General features: G+C 66.5%; 3 protein-coding genes across 3 annotated transcripts; 1 reads left to right on the top strand and 2 right to left on the bottom strand.

Moving 5' to 3' along the window:
* Positions 1-345: 345 nt before the first annotated feature.
* Positions 346-7497, bottom strand: SSRP1 (structure specific recognition protein 1). Its single transcript, XM_035549964.2, is given in 17 exon segments — positions 346-777; positions 867-1050; positions 1190-1281; positions 1560-1730; positions 2232-2355; positions 3080-3125; positions 3284-3422; positions 3891-3963; positions 4131-4352; positions 4698-4826; positions 4950-5053; positions 5143-5373; positions 5456-5646; positions 6268-6285; positions 6288-6372; positions 6653-6838; positions 7331-7497. Coding segments are annotated over 17 exon segments (2118 nt in total). The 5' UTR covers positions 7385-7497; the 3' UTR covers positions 346-708.
* A 1791-nt stretch (positions 7498-9288) lies between these two features.
* P2RX3 (purinergic receptor P2X 3) lies at positions 9289-12336 on the top strand. The gene is made up of 12 exons (XM_035549965.2): positions 9289-9428; positions 9675-9810; positions 10006-10077; positions 10149-10215; positions 10346-10439; positions 10526-10603; positions 10701-10842; positions 11380-11516; positions 11609-11702; positions 11801-11866; positions 11966-12043; positions 12214-12336. Exons 1-12 carry the CDS (start codon positions 9289-9291, stop codon positions 12334-12336), a joined length of 1227 nt encoding a protein of 408 aa, XP_035405858.2.
* A 1127-nt stretch (positions 12337-13463) lies between these two features.
* LOC118249917 (bone marrow proteoglycan) lies at positions 13464-14578 on the bottom strand. Its single transcript, XM_035550435.1, has 5 exons — positions 14518-14578; positions 14271-14437; positions 14050-14184; positions 13768-13879; positions 13464-13522 (listed from the first exon to the last, which is right to left on the bottom strand). Exons 1-5 carry the CDS (start codon positions 14576-14578, stop codon positions 13464-13466), a joined length of 534 nt encoding a protein of 177 aa, XP_035406328.1.
* Between the last annotated feature and the right edge of the window lie 3280 nt (positions 14579-17858).

The raw sequence follows: 17858 nt of genomic DNA, 5'->3' as shown, positions 1-17858 counted from the left end.
CGGGAAGTGAGGCCAAGAAAGAGAGGCCAGGAAGCGAGGCCGAAGGGCTGGGGCTGGTGCCCAGCGGGATCGCAGCCCAACGCCCCCGCCGAGCCGGGGAGGCCACGGAGGAAGCCCCAAACCGCATCGGGATCGACCGCCCGGCCTCCATTAGGAGGCTGATGGCTCCGTGATAGGATTAGGGGGGAGGCTAATGGACGGAGGCAGTGAGCTCAGCCGCTGGCCCCGCTTCAAGGCAGAGCCAGAGCGAGGCCGAGGCAGGGGGGAAGCGGTCCTCGGGGGCACGGGGGAGCCGCCCCCGCCTCCCCGCCTCCCCCCCCCCCCGGCTGCACCCACACGCAGTGCCCTGGGCGGGTGTTTTTTTATTCAATGTGAATGGACCCAAAATACAAAACGAAAGAAAAAAAAAAAAAAAAAGAGACCAAAACAAACCCGAGTATTTAAAAAAATAAATTGATGAGAAATGGGGCTGAGGCGGGACTGAGGCCCCTCGCTCCGGCCTCCCTCCCCAGCCAGGCACTGAGGGGAGAGGGCTTGGGCAGGGGGGGCCGGGCACGCTCCTGCCCTGCCCTTGTGTCCCCCTGCCCCTGGCAGCAGGAGGATGCCAAGCGGAAGCCAGGAGGGTCGGGAGCCCGCTGCAGCCCCGGAGCCGGGGCCCTCAGTCCTCTCGCTGATCTGGGAACCAGCCTGGAGCCAGCGGGGACAGCGCTAATCCGAGCCCGATGCGGAATCCTCTGAGCTGGGGGGTGGGCTGGCGCCTCCCTCCTCCTCCGAGTCCTGCGGGAACAAGAAGGAGGCATCAGGGCAGCCGCAGCAGCGCGCCTTGCGGGCGCCGGCCTCTCCTGTGCCCCGCTGCGGGGCCCTACCTCCTTCTTGCTCTCTGCAGAGGAGCTCTCGTCACTGGAGACAAATTCCTTGCTCTTGAAGCTCTCGCTCAGACTTTTGGCAGAGGACTTTGCGGAGGACAAAGACTTGGAGGCAGTACCCTTCTTCTCTGCTTTCCCCTTCATCTGCTTCTCCTGCTTCTTCTTCTTCTTTTTAGACCTCTCCCTGTGAAGGGTAGAAGGGATATTAGCGTAACCTTGCTGGCAGCCTCAGAGCGGCCCAGCCACCATGAAGGCAGGAGAAGAGCCGGATCCCAGAGGCACGAAGCCCGGCCACCTCCCTCCTGTCTGCTCAGCACACTCACGTCTTGGAGCTCTCGGACCTGCTGCCCACGCTGTACTCCTTCATGGCCTTCTCGTAGTCCCTCCTGGCATCTTCTGCCTTGCGATCCCACTCCTGCAGCAAGCGCACAAGGTTAGCGGGGCCTTCTGCACCCCGTCCTCCTCCGCCGCCTCCATCTGCACCACCCGAGTCCAACACTTCTCTACCCAGGCACAGCAATGCTCCCACCAGGTCCACCACCACCCTGGAGACCATGCTCACCCCCACCAGCTCACCACCCTCCAGACATTACCTCCCCGCTGCTGAGATCAGGGATCCTGAGACCAAGCAAGCCTCCTGGAGTCCACCATTCCCCTCGTAAACCTGCAACTCTTACCGGCAGAGCGACCCACCTCTTTCTTCTCCTTGGACATGGCTTTCCAGAGCTCCCCAGCCTTCTTGGACAAGTCTGTGATGCTGATGCCGGGGTGGTCGGACTTGATCTTCTCGCGGTTGGCATTCAGCCAGAGCATGTACGCTGACATGGGCCTCTTGGGAGCGTTGGGGTCTTTCCCCTTCTTGCTCTGGGCGGTAGGGAGTGGAGAGAACCCGCGTGAGAGCCTCGGAAGACCCCAGGCACTGAGGACTGAAGGTTACCCCCAGACAAGGCCGGGTCTCCGCTTGCCTCCTGCACCCCACCAGGAATTGAGCTGCGTCGCCACGGGACGGGTTCTGGGGTCACACCCACGAAACCCAAAAGCACCCCCGGGGCAGGCTGCAGGAGACGAGCCCTCCCCCAGTCCAAGGGCTCGCCAGGCTCGGTTAGCACTGCGCCCGTTGGAAGAGGCTCAACCTCGCCTCATGTGCGGGATGAATAAGAACCCGAAGGAGGCAGAGCACTTGGGCTTGGAGGAGTGACCGCAGCCCAGCGAGGCGGTGGGATCAGATCAGACCGCGACCGACGGCTGGAGGGAAGCAGCTCAGACGTGGCTCTCCCCTGGCCTTGCTCCCAAAAGGATCAGCAATCCACGCTCGGGGGGAAGCGGGTCCCACTCTCCGCAACCCCTCCAACCACCACCTCTCACCTCCACCTGCTTCTTGCGGGGCTTGCGGTCCTTGACGATCTTGGCCTTCTTGGCTGGCTTCTTCTCATCCCGGTCACTGTCACCGTCACCGCTGGAGGAGCTGGCCGAGGCGTTGCTGTCAAACCTGCGCGAGGAAACAGTTTCAGGGAACAGCCCGGGACCCCCGCCCCAACGAGGTGGATGGAGCGGGAAGCGAAGGAGAGGCAGCAGCGATGAGCACACAGCAAGACTTGCCCCCGAATTCTCCCAGCCTCCAGCAACCTGCGGGCCGGAGACTTCCCGAGCTGAAGCTGTTGTGTTCGCACTTAACAGCCCTCAGGGGGTTTCCCTTCCACGAACGTGGCTGATGGTTTCCTGAGTTCCCGTAAACTTTAGGCATTTGCAACGCCTCACGGCTGAACTGCACCGAGATCCACCCCTCCTCTCGGGCTCAGCCTGACCCCCAGAAACACACACGATGCCCCCGAGCGCTCGTGCGGCGACTGCAGTCCTCAGCCGCCCTGTCCCCCTGCTTGGGACTTCGCAGGGCCGTGTCCCATCCTCCTGGGCCCCATCCTCCTCCCACTGTTCTCTCTTCTCCAGCCCGAGGCCTCGCTCAACCAAACCTCGTCCAGAAGCCATCCGACCACTCCAGTCACCGTCCAACCCTTTCGAGCACAACGCTGTTGTTACAAGAGTCAGCCCAGAAGCGCGCCCACTTCTCCAGACTTCAGGGCCGGGGATTTATAACGATCCTGGCTGTACCTGGTGCTCTCCCAGTGGTCACACAGCCCCATCCCACCGCTGCCCCAACACAAATCCCTTCCAAAAGCAACCCCCAGAGAGACTCCTGCCCTGCCCCTACTCACTCTTCAGCCACGTCATCGTCCTCTTCACCAGGGTTGAACGACTCATCTGGAAGGACAGAGCACAGGGGACAGGTGAGGACGGAACCTCGGGGGTCAGATCCTGCCCAGGAGCTGGGCAGGACTTAACCAGAGGGGGAAGAGGCCTGAGGACCCCAGACAGCCCCCCAGGATGGTCCCTCACGCACCCCCAGCCTCAGCACTCACCTGTCTCCTCCCCAGACCCGTCGCTGCTGTCATTGGCGTTCTCCTCCCGGATCTTGCCCTCCTCCTTCATCCTCTCCAGGTAGGCATCGTGCTGGTCCTCGTCGGAGTCGGCGTATTCGTCGTAGCTCTGCTTCATTCCCTGCGGGAGGGACGGAGTGAGAGGCGCTCCGCGCGCTCCCCACGGCTGCACACACTCCACCTCTGGAAGCCAAAACCGCTGGGGTGCTTGTGGGCAGGCCCCACACACATGCACGGACACCCCCTGTGTCCCCTCCCTGTCAGGGATCCAGAGACGGGGACAGCAAAGGTTCCCCACAAGTGTTATCGGGGTTAGGGGGCCCCTCTCGCAACCCATGCTGGAGTTACTGGGTTTAGTCAGGGACCACCACGGCCATGCAGAGGAAACCTGCACCAGGAGGAGGAAGAGGAGAAAGAGGAAGGGGTATCGCACGGACCTTTTTCCTCTACAAGGGCAAGGAAAGAAAAGAGAGGTGAAAAAAAGGGAAAAAGAGGAAAAAAAGCAGCAAAATCTTGGAGAAAAGGAAGGCGCCAGCCCTCTCCCACCCCAGCCAGCAGGGCACAGAGGAGCAGGTAGGTTGGCAGGTACCTCCTTGAGGCCTCGGTTCTTGATGTTCAGCTTCTTGGCGTTGACGAAGTCGAAGAGCTTCCCGTACTCCTCCCTGCGGGACAGAGACGGGGCGCTCAGGGCCGGGGGGAGCCGGGCCGCCAGCACCCAGCACCGCAGGGCGACCGCCTTGGGAAACCGGCGAGGGCCCGCCCTGTGTGACCGACACGACGGGACGAGAGGACTGTGCGACGGCACGGCGCCGGCTCGCTGCGCGCCCACCTCTCTATGCTGCTGAAGGTGTACTGCGTGCCCTGCTTGGTCTCGATCTCGAAGTCGAAGGAGCGGGTGGTGGTGGTCCCGCGGGCGAAGTTGACGAAGGAGATCTCGTCGAAGCGGATGTGCACGGGCGGCTTGTGCACGTAGATGAAGCCGCGCTCCAGCGGGTAGAGAAGCCCCGAGCTGGCCTTGTAGGAGCAGGTGATGCACTGGGCTCCCGAGTGCCTGTGAGGGCAAACACAGCCACGTTACACCGCTGGGGGAGCAAACACCCTCCCTACGGTGACACAGCAGCCCGGAGAAGTCTGTCAGCTGCTCCCCCTACAGAAGCCCCAGTCCTTGCGAAGCCCCTTCCCCCTGACCACAGAAACGAGAGAGGAAAAGAGGGGCTGGTCCTGCCGTTTAGTTAGGAGGGGACCCCAAGCAGCTGGCTTGAGATTACAGAGAAAAAGAAATGTTTCCCGTCCTGGGGAGGCCAAGGCACACTTTGCATCCCGCCCACCTCCACGCGTGCCCTTGCAGCAGGAAGACCCCACGTCCCCCTGCCCAGAGGCAGCGGCGTGCCCTCACCCCTGGAAGTTGCCAGGCACGGTGATCTTGCGGTTGACCAGAGCCTTCATGACGCGGCTGACCATCTCGTAGAGGGAGCCAGACATGTTCTTGGTGAGCCGCCCCTCGAAGCGCTTCTCCACCTCCTCCCTGCGCAGCAAAAAAGAGAGGAGGACAGTGAGAACAGGGACCGGGGGGGTTCCTCGCCTCCCCCCGCGGCCCCCAGAGGCAGGGAGGGGGCGAAGGAAGCGGCCCGGCAGGAGGGGAGCTCACTCGTTCATGTTGAGGGTCAGCGAGATGTCCTCGTCCTTGGAGAAGAGCAGGATGAGGAAGTGGTAGCGGGTCTGGCCCTGCTTTATCGGGGGGTCCAGGCTGATCTGAAAGGAGACGAGGAGGTGAGGACCACAAACCCCCCCAAGCCACCGCCCTTCCCCGAGGGAGGACCCGCCGTCCCGTCCCTCCTCACCACGAAGAACATCTGCCGCTGGTCCTTGTGGGGGAGCAGGAAGAGGCGCAGCACGGTGGTGTAGGGGATCTTGTAGTCGAAGGTCTTGCCGTGCAGGTGCAGGAAGGTGGGGTAGATGCGGATGTCGTAGCGCCCGCGGGGCGTCAGGCACTGCAGCTCCCGGAAGATGCAGATGGCGTCGCCCGTGGCCTGGATCACGTCCGCCTTGGAGAGGACGTTCTGCGCGAAGGCCTGCGAGGCGGGGGGAAGGTCAGGCACAGAGCCGGGCACCCGGCGACCCCCAGCACGCTCCCACCCTCCGCCCCCAGCTCACCTCCACGGGGTCCACGCCGTCCTCCTGGGTGGGGGGCACGTAGAAGCGCACCTCCATGAGCGAGACCTCAGCGTCGTCGTTCTGGTGGAACTCCAGCGTCACCTCGTTCTTGCCCGTCGTGCACTGGGAGACGTTGCTGAGGGGGATCTCGAACACCGGCTGCTCCCCGATGTCGAAGGAGAGGAGCTGCCCTGCAAGGGGTGGGCAGGGATGAGAACCTAAGGTCCACCCCCCGAGGTGGGTCTCGTCCCAGATCTCCGCTCCAGCAGCGCCACTGGTCTCCTCTCAAAGCCCAGCAATGCCTCCCCCTTTCTCATTTCCACGCTTTCCACCAAAGTCACCAGGCTTTCTCCTCCCAGCTACGGCTCCAGAGAATGGCATTGACCAGAAATAAAAAGGAGAAACTGTTTATTCCCATTTTCCCCGCTCTCAGAGCAGGGAGGAGCACCCACCAGCTCCCCTAGCTCCTGCAGGAACCGGCAGGCTCTGCCAGACACAGCTCCCATGCAGACTTCTCTTTCATGCTGGGCATTCTCCGCCTATAAAATCTTCCCCCCCAAAATCGGGGACTCGTGTGGGTATCTCCTGCTTTCCTGGGATGACCGACGTCTGCGCTGTACCCAAAACCACCGCTAGAAAGTGGACAGCTGCCCAGAGGAACACCCTGAAGCTAGGAGCCGCAGGAACAAGCACCCTGGTGGGATGGGACGCTGCTCCAGCCCCACCACCTCACGCTGGGAGGGCCGCCCGCAGGCAGCCCCCTCCCCAATTAACAGCACCGCCGGGCTGCTCCCCGCCTTGCCACGACTCACCTCCGAACCTCACCGTGCCCAGTTCCAGCCCTTCACACACAGGTCCTTCTCCGCCAGCTCCAGGCGATAGTGGGCCTTGAAGAAATCCGAGAGCTTATCGAACTCCTGGCACAGGGCGGGAAGGGGCAGAGGAACAGGGAACGCCCGTCAGAGACCACCACGTACGCATGGGCACCGCCCGGAGCCCCTGACAGGGGGGACAGCCCACAGAATGAGGAAAGCAGGGACAAAAACGGGGGTCAGCTCTTGCTGGGGGGAAGGAGATGTTGTAGGGCGACGCAGCCAGGCGCAGACAACGCAGCACAAGGAAGGATAGGAGGCGTAACGGGAGCAAGCGCCGCCGTTCGGAGGGGCACGCGCGCGGGCAGACACGCCGGGGGCTCACCGATTCCCGGAAGCCATCGTATTTGTAGACGTGGCCGTTCTTGGTGAGCAGCTTGAGGCCGTGGCCGAGCGCCACGCGGCGCCACACGCCCTCCGCCAGCTCCGAGGCCTGAATGTTGTCCACCTTCCCCGTCTTGCTGTTCTTGAAGATCACGCCCTGGCGGCTCAGCCGCAGCCGGCCGTCGTTCTGATGGGAGCAGCGGGGGTGAGGCTCGCCCCGGACGCGCCCGAGGGCTGCCCCACCGGGCACAATTCCTCCCCACGAGGCGACTTCCCCAAACCCCAGCAGGTTTTGTTGCTCCTTGCCACCCTCATTTTGGGCTCGGGGCGGCCCAAAACAGCCCCAGCACCCTCGGTCCCAGCACTCCATCAGGCTTTTAGGAACGATTCCCAAATGCCACGGATTTAAAGGGGGGGGGGAATCCTCAACACCGGGGCTGCACCACCCGATTTACAACACCTGGCCGCCCAGCAGGGGCTACAGCACGAAGAGGCAGATGCTCGGAGCACCAGGCTGGCACTAAAAGCCCCACGGACGTCCCAAAACACCCCAGCCCTACAAGCGAGGCTCCTCGCCCCCTTGCGAAACGAGCCGAGCCAGGATGAGGCCCGGGAAGAGCCGAGAGGGGAGGGACGGACCCGGACAGCCCCACGGGACGGGCTCCCCCCTGCTGCTCACCATGGATCCCTTCACCTCCTGGTAGATCTCGTTGAACTCCAGCGTGTCGGCCATGGCGAACGGGGCGGGGGGGGGGGGGGCCGGCAGCGTCCCCTGGGGTTTCGGGGAGGGAGGAGGAGGCCTCGGCGAGTCTCTCAGTTCCCCCCCGGGGGGGCCGGCATGCCCTGGCGCGGGGACACTGAGCACTGAGGCGCTGCGGGGAGGGGGGGGGAAGAACAACCACAGGGGTGAGCACAGCGAGGAGGAGACGCCCCATCGGCACCGCGTGGCCCTGCGGCCCCGTGTGTCCCCATACGGCCCCGTGTCCCCCCATATGGCCCCGTGTCCCCCCCCCCCCCCAGCCCCATGACCACTCCCTCTGCTCCTGCCCCCATCCCAGTGGGGTGCTGCCCCCGGGGGGGGGGGGCACAGCGAGGCCCTGAGGGCCCCCCCCCCTCCATCACCCCCTTACCCCAACCCTCCCCCGGCCCCACAAACCTGCAGCCCCCCCCCCCACCTGAAGCCCCCTGCCCCCCTAAAACAGCCCCCCACCCCCTTAGGGCACCTCCCACCCCCCAAAAAATGCCCCCCACCCCCAAAAAAAACGCCCCCCCCAACCGCCACCTCCCCCAACCGCCCCCACCCCCCAAAGCCGCCCCCCCCCGAAAAAACCGCCCCCCCCCCCCCAAAAAAAAAAAAAAAACCGCCCCCCCACCCCCCAAAATTAAACCGCCCCACCCCGGGGGGTCCCGTCCCCCCAGCCCCCCCCCCCCCCCCCCAAAATCCGGCCCCCCCGCACCACCGCCACTTTTCCCGCCTGCGCAACACGAACCTCCCCCCCCGGCCTTCCTCCTCCTCCTCCTCCTCCTCCTCCTCCTCTTCCCCCCCCCCCGCCGGAACCCGCCCCCGCTTCCGCCATAGAGAGGGCGCCGCACCATGGAGAGCTCGGAGGACTGTGGCTAGAGCGGCACCCCACCCCAAAAATCCGGGGGGGGCCCTGGCGGTGGCTCGCCCGGCACCATAGAGTTGCGGAAGAGGTGCCAGAGCGGCCCCCGTTGGCCAACGTTGGGTGGTCCCCGTGACGTCATGGGGGGGGGGGGGGCCCAAAATGGGCGCCCCGAAAAGAGCGGGGAGGGGGGCGCGAGCACGGGCACCCCGGACGCGTGGGGGACCCCAAAAGCCCGGGGGTTCCCCAGAAGCTGAGGTGCCCCGCACGTGGGGCGCTCACCGGGCATGGGGCACCCCCGAAGCCCTGCACGGACGCCCCAAGCAGGGAACCCCAAGCTAGGGGCACCAAGGGGCGCCCCGAACAAGGGGCACCCCACACAGGGGCCACCACCGCCCTGCCCCACCTCCCCGGGACCCCCACCCCTCTGCCCACTGTCCCTCCTGCACCCCTCATCCCCCCCCGCACCCCATCCCCCACCCTCCCCTCCCCTCGTTGTCCTCCCTATCGCCCCCTGCACCCCCAAAACCTCTCTGTCCCCCCTGCACCCCTCCATCTCCCCCCACACCCCCTCATTTTCCCCCCCATACCCCCAATCTCCCCCCACACCCCCTCATTTTCCCCCCCATGCCCACCCATTTCCCCCCACACCCGTCCATCTCCCCTGCGCCCCTCCGTCTCCCCTTGCGCTCCTCCATCTCCCCCCACGCCCCCCCGTTTCCCCCCCCCATACCCCCCATCTCCCCCCACATCCCTCCGTCCCCCCCCAAACCCCCCCCCATCTCCCCCCTCACACCCCCCCATCTCCCCCCCTGGACCCCCCCCATCTCCCCCTGCCCCTTCCCTCCCGCCCTCCCTCCCCACGCCCACGCCCTCTCCCTCCCTCCTCCGCCCACCCCTCCCTGCCTCTGCACCACCCCAGCTGCCCAGATCCCTACCAGATCCCTACCAGATCCCTACCAGACCCCTACCAGACCCTTACCAGATCCCTACCAGATCCCCACCAGCCCCCTGCCCGGCCCCCCGGCCCCCCATGCCCCCCCCGCGCCCCCAGCCCTCCTGCCTGTCCGACTTCTTCGCCTACGAGACCCCCAAGTCGGTGGTGGTGAAGAGCTGGGTGGTGGGCGCCGTCAACCGGGCCGTGCAGCTCCTCATCCTCTCCTACTTCATCGGGTGAGCCCCCCCCCGACCCCCCCGGGACCCCCTCATCTCCCCCACGTCTTTGGGGACGGGGGACACGAGGTGACACGAGGGGACGGGAGAGGGACGAGGGGCAGCGGCGCTGCCGGTGGGGTGCCGGGGGCTGTCCGTGACCCCAAGGGGTGACACGGGAGGGGACAGTGGGGGGGGCAAGCGGCCGTGGGGGGGTGGCTGTCCCTGCCGCTCACCCCCCCGGGGGGCTGGGGGGGGTCCCTCCAGCTGGGTGTTCCTGCACGAGAAGGCTTACCAGGTGAGGGACACCACCATCGAGTCCTCCGTGGTCACCAAAGTCAAGGGCGTGGGGAGATATGGGGACCGCATCCTGGACACCGCCGACTACGTCACCCCCCCGCAGGTAGGGGCACCCCGGGGGGCTCGGGGACGGTCCCTCCGTGCAGTGGCCGTGATCCCACAGGGGACACCGGGCAGCCCGCACAGCCTCACCCCCGTGGGCGGTCCTGCCCCAGGTAACCCCCCCCTGCCCCCCCAAAACGCTGCGGGGCCAAGGGCTGGGGGGTGGCGGTGACCCCCCCCGTCCCCCTCGCCCCAGGGCACCTCGGTGTTCGTGGTGGTCACCAGGCAGATCCTGACGGAGAACCAGGTGCAGGGCGTCTGCCCCGAGGTAAGGAGCTGGGGGGGACGCGGGGGGCACCGGCGTGTGTCCCCCCCCCAAGTGACCCCCCCTCTCCGCAGAGCGAAGCCACGTACCGCTGCACCGCTGACCGCGACTGCCGGGGAAAGAGCCTCACCACAGGCAGCGGTGAGTTTAGGGGTTTTTTTTGGGGGGGTATCCCCAAAAATCCTACGGGATGAGCCCCCTTTTTTTGGGGGGGGGGGGGTCCTACGGGATGAGCCCCCCCCCCCCCCCCCGTGCTGACAGCCACCTCTAGGGGTGCTGACGGGGCGCTGCGTGCCCTACAACGACACCCTGCGCACCTGCGAGATCCGGGGCTGGTGCCCGCCCGAGGTGGACACCGTCAGCGTGTGAGTCCGTGGGGGGAGCAAGGGGGGGGCACGGGGCTGTGGCCCCCCCCGTTCAGGCACACCCCCCCCCCTTTCTCACCCCACAGCCCTGTGATGCTGGAGGCCGAAAACTTCACCCTCTTCATCAAGAACAGCGTCCGCTTCCCGCTCTTTGGATTCGAGAAGTGAGCGGCGCCACGGGGACAGGGGATGGGGTGTCCCCCGACGGCAGCTCACGGCCATGTGTGTCCCCCCCCGCCATGTCCCCCTGTCCTCCCCCAGGGCCAATCTGCCCCCCCAGGCCAGCGCGGAGGATCTGCGGCGCTGCCGCTTCCACCCCGAGCGGCAGCCGCTCTGCCCCATCCTGCGGCTGGGCGACGTGGCGCGCTTCGCCGGGCAGGACTTCGCCACCCTGGCCACCACCGTGAGCCAGGGGGACATGGGGACATTGGGGGCATGGGGACACGGTGACGTAGGACATGGGGGGCGTGGGGACACGGGGGCCTGGGACACGGGGATGCAGCGACACGGGGACGCAGCGACGTGGGCAGTGGAGCACGTGGGTGCAGGGAGGTGGGACGTGGGACATGGGGACACGGTGATGTGGGACGTGACATGGGGGTGTGGGACATGGGGACATGAGATGTGGGGGCGTGGGGCACACGAATATGGGGATGTGTGACATGGGGACATGGGGACACAGCGGTGTGGGAATTGGGGTTGTGGGGACATAGGGACACAGGGAGATGGGGATGTGGAACGTGGGGACACAGGGACACAGGAGCATGGGACATGGGGTGTGGGGACGTGGCAGCGTGGGACATGCGGATTTAGGGATGTGGGTTGTGGAACATGGGAAAACAGGGCTGTGGGGACACGGGCCGTGGCTCTGCAGGGACACGGGGATGCGGGACATGGGGACGCGGGGCACGGGGTGCATCTCGCCCTCCCGGCTGGGCAGGGGGGGGTGCTGGGCATCAAGATCGGCTGGGTGTGCGACCTGGACCGCTCATGGGAGCTGTGCCTGCCCCGCTACTCCTTCACCCGCCTGGACGGCGTCACCCGGCACAGCCCCAGCTCCCCCGGCTACAACTTCAGGTAGGGCCGTGTCACCACCCGCCGTGGGGACACCGGCATGGGGACACCGACGTGGGGACACCAGGGTGCCAGGCGGACCCATTCCCTTGCAGGCATGCCCGGTATTACCGCGGGCACAACGGCACTGAGCTCCGCACCCTCACCAAGGCCTTCGGCATCCGCTTTGATGTCTTGGTGTACGGCAACGTGCGTATGGGGTGCAGCACCCTGGGGACCTATGGGTGCTATAGGTCCAAGCCCCCCCTACACACACCATGCCGACTTGGCCCCCTGCCTCCCTGCAGGCTGGGAAATTCGGCATCGTCCCCACGCTCATCAACACAGTGGCCGCCTTCACCTCCATCGGCGTGGTGAGTTGAGGCAGTCCTCAGCTCGGGGCGGGAGCAGACTGATCCCCTACAGCGTGGGGACCCCCCCCAGCCCCCAGCCCCAACGGTGCCGCCCCGTAGGGCACGGTGCTGTGCGATATCATCCTGCTCAACTTCTTGAAGGGCGCTGAGCACTACAAGGCCCGCAAGTTCGAGGAGGTGAGCGGCGAGGCCGGGACGGCCATGGGGCTGGAGCCGTGCTGGGGGGGCCCTAGGGTGGGCAGGCCCTAAAGGGGTGGGGTTGTGGGGCTGGGGGTTACACGCAGAGCCCCCTGGATGCCGCAGCTGTGGGGCAGGGGCTGACCTGGCACCTGCCACCTGCCCCCCAGGTGCCAGAGGCCAGCGTGCCCCCCCCCTCCACCAGCCCCACGACATGTGCCCCCGGGGCCATGGGGGACCAGAGCCGGGAGAAGCAGTCCACCGACTCGGGCACCTCCTCCCTCGGCCTCTAGCCCTGGGTGCCATGGTGCAGTCCCCCCTTTGCCATCGATTCCCTCTCTCCCTCCCCTCCAGACCCCCCCAGCCCCACGCCACGGCTGCCAACCCTTTCCCCACGCTGTCAACGGGACAGGGCAGGGGGGATGTACGGGGCTGTGGGGGTGTCACTGGGACCATGGGGCATGGAGAGGCTGTGGGGCTGCGGGGGACACGTGGCCCCGGCACCCCTATAAGGGCCGCAGCAGGACCCCCAGCCCCCAGGTGGGGAGCGGGGACGGGGACAACAAGGGGGGGGCTGCAGCCCTGAGTCAGGCACGGGGGGCTCTGCAGTGCCCCATAGATGTGGCGGGGGGACGTGGTGGCACGGGCAGCACAGGGCCAGGGGTGGCCGCGGGGGTGGCAGCGGGGAAGCAGGGACAGGGGGCAGCGGGGCACGGGGGAAGTGGGGGGTCGTGGGGGTGGCTGAGGGGTAAGGGGTGGCAGCGGGGGCATGGGGACACAGGGAATGGGGTGTCCCCAGGGGTGGTGGGGGCCAGGGACGTGGGGGTGTGAGAGGGGGCCAAGGGCTGGGGGCAAGGGACAGGGGTGGTGCTGGGGATGCCGGGGGTGGTGAGGGACATGGGGTGGCGCTGGGGACTGGTCCAGGACCAGCCAAGGGGATGCAGAGCCCCCTCACCCCAATAAACCTTCCTCACACAGCTCCCTGTCTGTTCCCTCTTTGCGGGGAGAGCGAGGGGGCAATGAGTCGGGTTCGGGGGCCATGAGGTGACAGGAAGGGGATGTCAGAGCAGTGCTGCCAACCTGGGGTGGCCTTTGCTGGGTGCCACCACAGGGAGGGGACCTGTGCCCACTGCTGGTCACAGAGGGACCTCGTTCATAAAACCCCACTCTGCTCTGTCCCCATCGCAGCCCAGGACCCCTCACCCACGGGCCTACGCTGCTGCCACCCCGTGCCCCCCCCCCCCGCACGCAAAACAGAAGCCAGGCGTGGGCGTGGGTGCCAGCAGCTGAGGCTTTACTGGGAGCTGGGCTGGGGGAGCAGCCCGTGCTGCGGGGTGGGCAGGGGGATGCCCGTCGGAGCACCGAGCCGGGGGGTGTCCGGGCGACAGCGCCAGAGCTCTCGTTTATTGGGACAGCACCCTCAGTACTCGCAGATGAAGGGCAGCCTCACGTGGCAGTTTGTGCTCCTCCAGCGCCCATCTGGGGAGAGGAGTTAGGGTCAGACCCCGCGCCCAGCAGCACCCCCAGCCCCCCGTGCTCCCCCACACCCCCAGCCCCACACGCCCGGGTTCAGCCCCACAGCCCCCTACCATCTCCCCGCCGCAAGACCCCCCTGCGGCCCCCAGTGTCCTCCCGTCCCCCCCCAGCCCGGCGGTTCTCAGGGCCCCGGCTCCCAGCACAGCCCCCGACCCCCCGCACGCCCCCCGAGCCCCCCGGGCACTGACTTGCGGTGCAGAGGGTGGTGCAGAAGCGCCCCGTGAGCAGCGGGTAGCCGTGCAGCCAGTACGCGTAGTTCCAGCCGCTGTTGTCAGACCAGTGGCAGAACACGCTGCCGCCCTGCGGGGTCACCGGCCTCAGGCGTGGGGACACCGCGGGGGCACCCGCAGGGACACCCGCGGGGCTGAGGCGTCCGGGATGGCGGGATGGGGGGTGCCGGGGTCGAGGGGTGGGACTGGGACCCCGGGACAGGCCCGGGGCCGTGCGGACACGTGCCCGCGGCCCCTTACCACAGGACGGGTGATGGCCCCGATCCAGACGCGCCCGTTGCTGACGCAGGTGCGAGCCCTGCACTGCAGCAGGATGTTGGTGCGGTAGCTGTGGATGGAGGCCAGGCGCCCGCGGTAGCAGCGGGAGCACACTCTCTGCGGGGGGACGGCGCTGGTTACGGGGACACGCCGGGGCCGGGCGGCACCGGGAGCCCCCAGCCCAGTCCCCGAGCCCTGCCCACCTCCGCGGTGTGGAAGTTCTGGCACCGCCGCACGATGATGTAGCGGAAGGTGCGGATGCTCTGCGGGTCCGTGATGTTCAGCGCGTTCGTCTCGTCCTCCAGCGGGCACTCCACGTCCTCAGCCTCGGCCTCCAGCTCCGGCTCGGCCACCTCGGAGGTGACAGCGGCTGGGGACAGCGGTGGGCATCACTGTGGGTGTCCCCACAGTACCCTCAGGTGTCCCTCCTGTGTCCCCGGGGGCACTCACCCAGGTGGCGGGCAGAGGCCGTGCCCAGCAGGGCCAGGGCGAGGAGCAGGCAGGGCTGCATGGTGGGGCACTGCGGGGACACGGGAGGACTTGGGGGGACCCCCTTGTCCTGGGGACCGTCTGGCCCTGGGGGACATCCCCAGAGACCGGGGACCCTCAGCTATCCATGGCACCACCCCCACAGCCCCAGTCCCCTGTGCCACCACACGTCCCTCGCCACCCCCGGCATCCCAGCACCACCCCTGTCCCTTGCCCCCAGCCCTTGGCCCCCTCTCACACCCCCACGTCCCTGGCCCCCACCACCCCTGGGGACACCCCATTCCCTGTGTCCCCATGCCCCCGCTGCCACCCCTTACCCCTCAGCCACCCCCACGACCCCCCACTTCCCCCGTGCCCCGCTGCCCCCTGTCCCTGCTTCCCCGCTGCCACCCCCCGCGGCCACCCCTGGCCCTGTGCTGCCCGTGCCACCACGTCCCCCCGCCACATCTATGGGGCACTGCAGAGCCCCCCGTGCCTGACTCAGGGCTGCAGCCCCCAGCCCCATCCCGGCAGCTCAGTGCTGCAGCCCTCCCTTGTTGTCCCCGTCCCCGCTCCTCACCTGGGGGCTGGGGGAGCTCTGCCTGCTGCGGCCCTTATAGGGGTGTCGGGGCCACGTGTCCCCCGCAGCCTTGCGCCACCCCAGCCCCAGCCCCGCCGCAGCCCCAAGCCACCAACCGCCAGCGGCTCTGACCTGAGGGGACAGTGGGGGGGACCCCAGGGGTGCTGGGGACGTGTTGGCCGCTTGCCCAAGGCCACTTCCTCCCCCGGTGGCCGCTGGCCCCGCTGTGGCTGGTGCCAGCCGTTGGCCCCAGAACCACTACCCTCTGGGGCACCCTGTGCCTCCTGCCCCGTGGAGCTGCGGGGGCCAGCACAGGGCCCGTGCTCCCCCCCAGCCCTGTCCCAGCCCCAGGGTCCCGGGCAGAGCCCACTCGGCCTTGCCCCCCTGTGCCCCCAGCCCCACACGCCCGCTCTGGGGGCTCAGCGCTCCAAACGTCCCTGAGGTGCCCGCAGCGGGGGCCACCTCTGCTCCTGGGGACGTGTCCCCTCCGTGTCCTCACACCACGGTGCCTCAGATGTGTCTCTGCCATTGCCAGGCCCCGCCATGCCCAGGGACATGTTGTCACCATGCCCAGAGACATGTTGTCACCATGCCCAGCCCTGCTGGACCTGGCAGCGGGTCCCCTACATGACGTGGCCCCCACCGTGCCCACCAGCGACAGGACCCGAGGGAACGGCATGGAGCTGGGACAGGGGAGGGTCAGGCTGGGTGTGAGGGAAAGGTTCTGCACCCAGAGGATTAAAGAGAAGACTGGGATATATACATTCTAGTCAGGGTCTGCCTCTTTTTACCTGACCAGGAAGAACAAGCAGGCAATGTTTTCTCCCTGGCAATGCCATGATGGTCCTTCACCCTGTGACAGCAGTGGTGGCAGGGGACAGGCTGTTGCTGTTGGTAGGCTGGGTTGCAGGGGACAGGGCAGTGGTAGCAGGGGATGACGGCAGGCAATAGGGTGGTTGTGTAACGGTCAGAGGGCTGCCCAGAGGGTGATGGCTGTTGGGGCCAACAGCCAGCACCAGCAGCTTTGGGGCCCCATGTCCGCAGGGAGGGGAAGTAGCCTTGGGCAAGCAGCCAAACTGTCCCCAGCCACCCTGGGGTCCCCCAGTCACCACCACCCTGTCCCCCACCATTGCCTAACACTGCCCAGGACAGCACCAGCCGCCTTTGCAGCAAGGGCACATGCTGGCTCACGTCCATCTTGTGTCCACCGGGACGCCCAGGTCCCTTTCTGCAGAGCCGCTCTCCAGCTGGGTGGGCCCCAGCGTGTCCTGGTGCCTGGGGTTGTTCCCCCCAGGGGCATGACTTGGCACTTAGAACACCCCAAGCTGGAAGGGTGCCACAAGGAGCGTCGAGACCAGCTCCTGGTTCCTCAAAAGACCACCCAAAAATCAGACCCTGTGTCTGAGAGCTTTGTCGAAACACTTCTTGAACTCTGGCAGGCTCAGTGCTGTGACCACTGCCCTGGGGAGCCTGTCCCAGTGCCCAGCCACCTCTGGGTGCAGAACCTTTCCCTAACTCCCAGCCTGACCCTCCCCTGTCCCAGCTCCATGCAGTTCCCTCCGGTCCTGTCGCTGTCCCCAGAGAGCAGAGCTCAGCGCCTGCCCCTCCGCTCCCCTCGTGAGGGAGCTGCAGGCCGCCATGAGGCCTCCCCTCAGCCTGCTCTGCCCTGGGCTGGACAAACCCAGTCATTTAAGAAAACACTGAAGAGAACTGGCCCTAAAATGGAGCCATGGGGAACCCGCCTAGTGACTGGCCAGCAGATGTAACCCCATTTACCAGAACCCTTTGAGCCTGACCCATCAGCCAACTGTTCACCCACTGCATTACGCTTCTGTCTAGCTGCATGCGGGACATTTTGTCCAGAAGGATGCTGTGAGAAATGGTATTGAAAGCTTTGCTGAAATCCAGAAAGACTGCATCAGCTGGCTTCCCTTGGTCAACTAGATGGGTGACCTTGTCCTAAAAGGAAATTAAGCTTGTGAAGCAGGACTTTCCCTTGTGAACACACGTTGGCTCTGACCAGGGACCCCGTTGTCCTTCAGGTGTTTTTTTGATAGTTGGCTCCTCATCCACCCATCCCAGGCAGTTCTCAATGCACTCTTTAGCTGCTCTCTCCCATAAAGCACAAGTCCTCCTCCTATTCCTCCTGGCCTGTCCTTCCCAAGGGGCCTGTAGCCTCCCAGTGCAGCTCTCCAGCCATGGGAGCCATCCCACCACATCTCCACGACCCCAACAAGACCGCGGTCCTGGGGCTGTGCGCACCTCCCTGTTCCATCAGGTTTATTCCCCACAGTGTGTGCACAAACGCACGGCGGTGCGTGGTCAGGGCACGGCGGGGAAATGTCCCTGGGCACGGTGGGGGCCACGTCATGTAGGGGACCCGCTGCCAGGTCCAGCAGGGCTGGGCATGGTGACATGTCTCTGGGCATGGTGACAACATGTCCCTGGGCATGGCGACAACATGTCCCTGGGCATGGCGGGGCCTGGCAATGGCAGAGACACATCTGAGGCACCGTGGTGTGAGGACACGGAGGGGACACGTCCCCAGGAGCAGAGGTGGCCCCCGCTGCGGGCACCTCAGGGACGTTTGGAGCGCTGAGCCCCCAGAGCGGGCGTGTGGGGCTGGGGGCACAGGGGGGCAAGGCCGAGTGGGCTCTGCCCGGGACCCTGGGGCTGGGACAGGGCTGGGGGGGAGCACGGGCCCTGTGCTGGCCCCCGCAGCTCCACGGGGCAGGAGGCACAG

This window comes from Cygnus atratus, chromosome 5, assembly GCF_013377495.2.
Source record: "Cygnus atratus isolate AKBS03 ecotype Queensland, Australia chromosome 5, CAtr_DNAZoo_HiC_assembly, whole genome shotgun sequence".
In the NCBI taxonomy this organism is placed as follows: domain Eukaryota; kingdom Metazoa; phylum Chordata; class Aves; order Anseriformes; family Anatidae; genus Cygnus; species Cygnus atratus.
The sequence above is the reverse complement of the archived record's forward strand: the minus strand, read 5'-3'. Positions and strand labels throughout refer to the sequence as shown.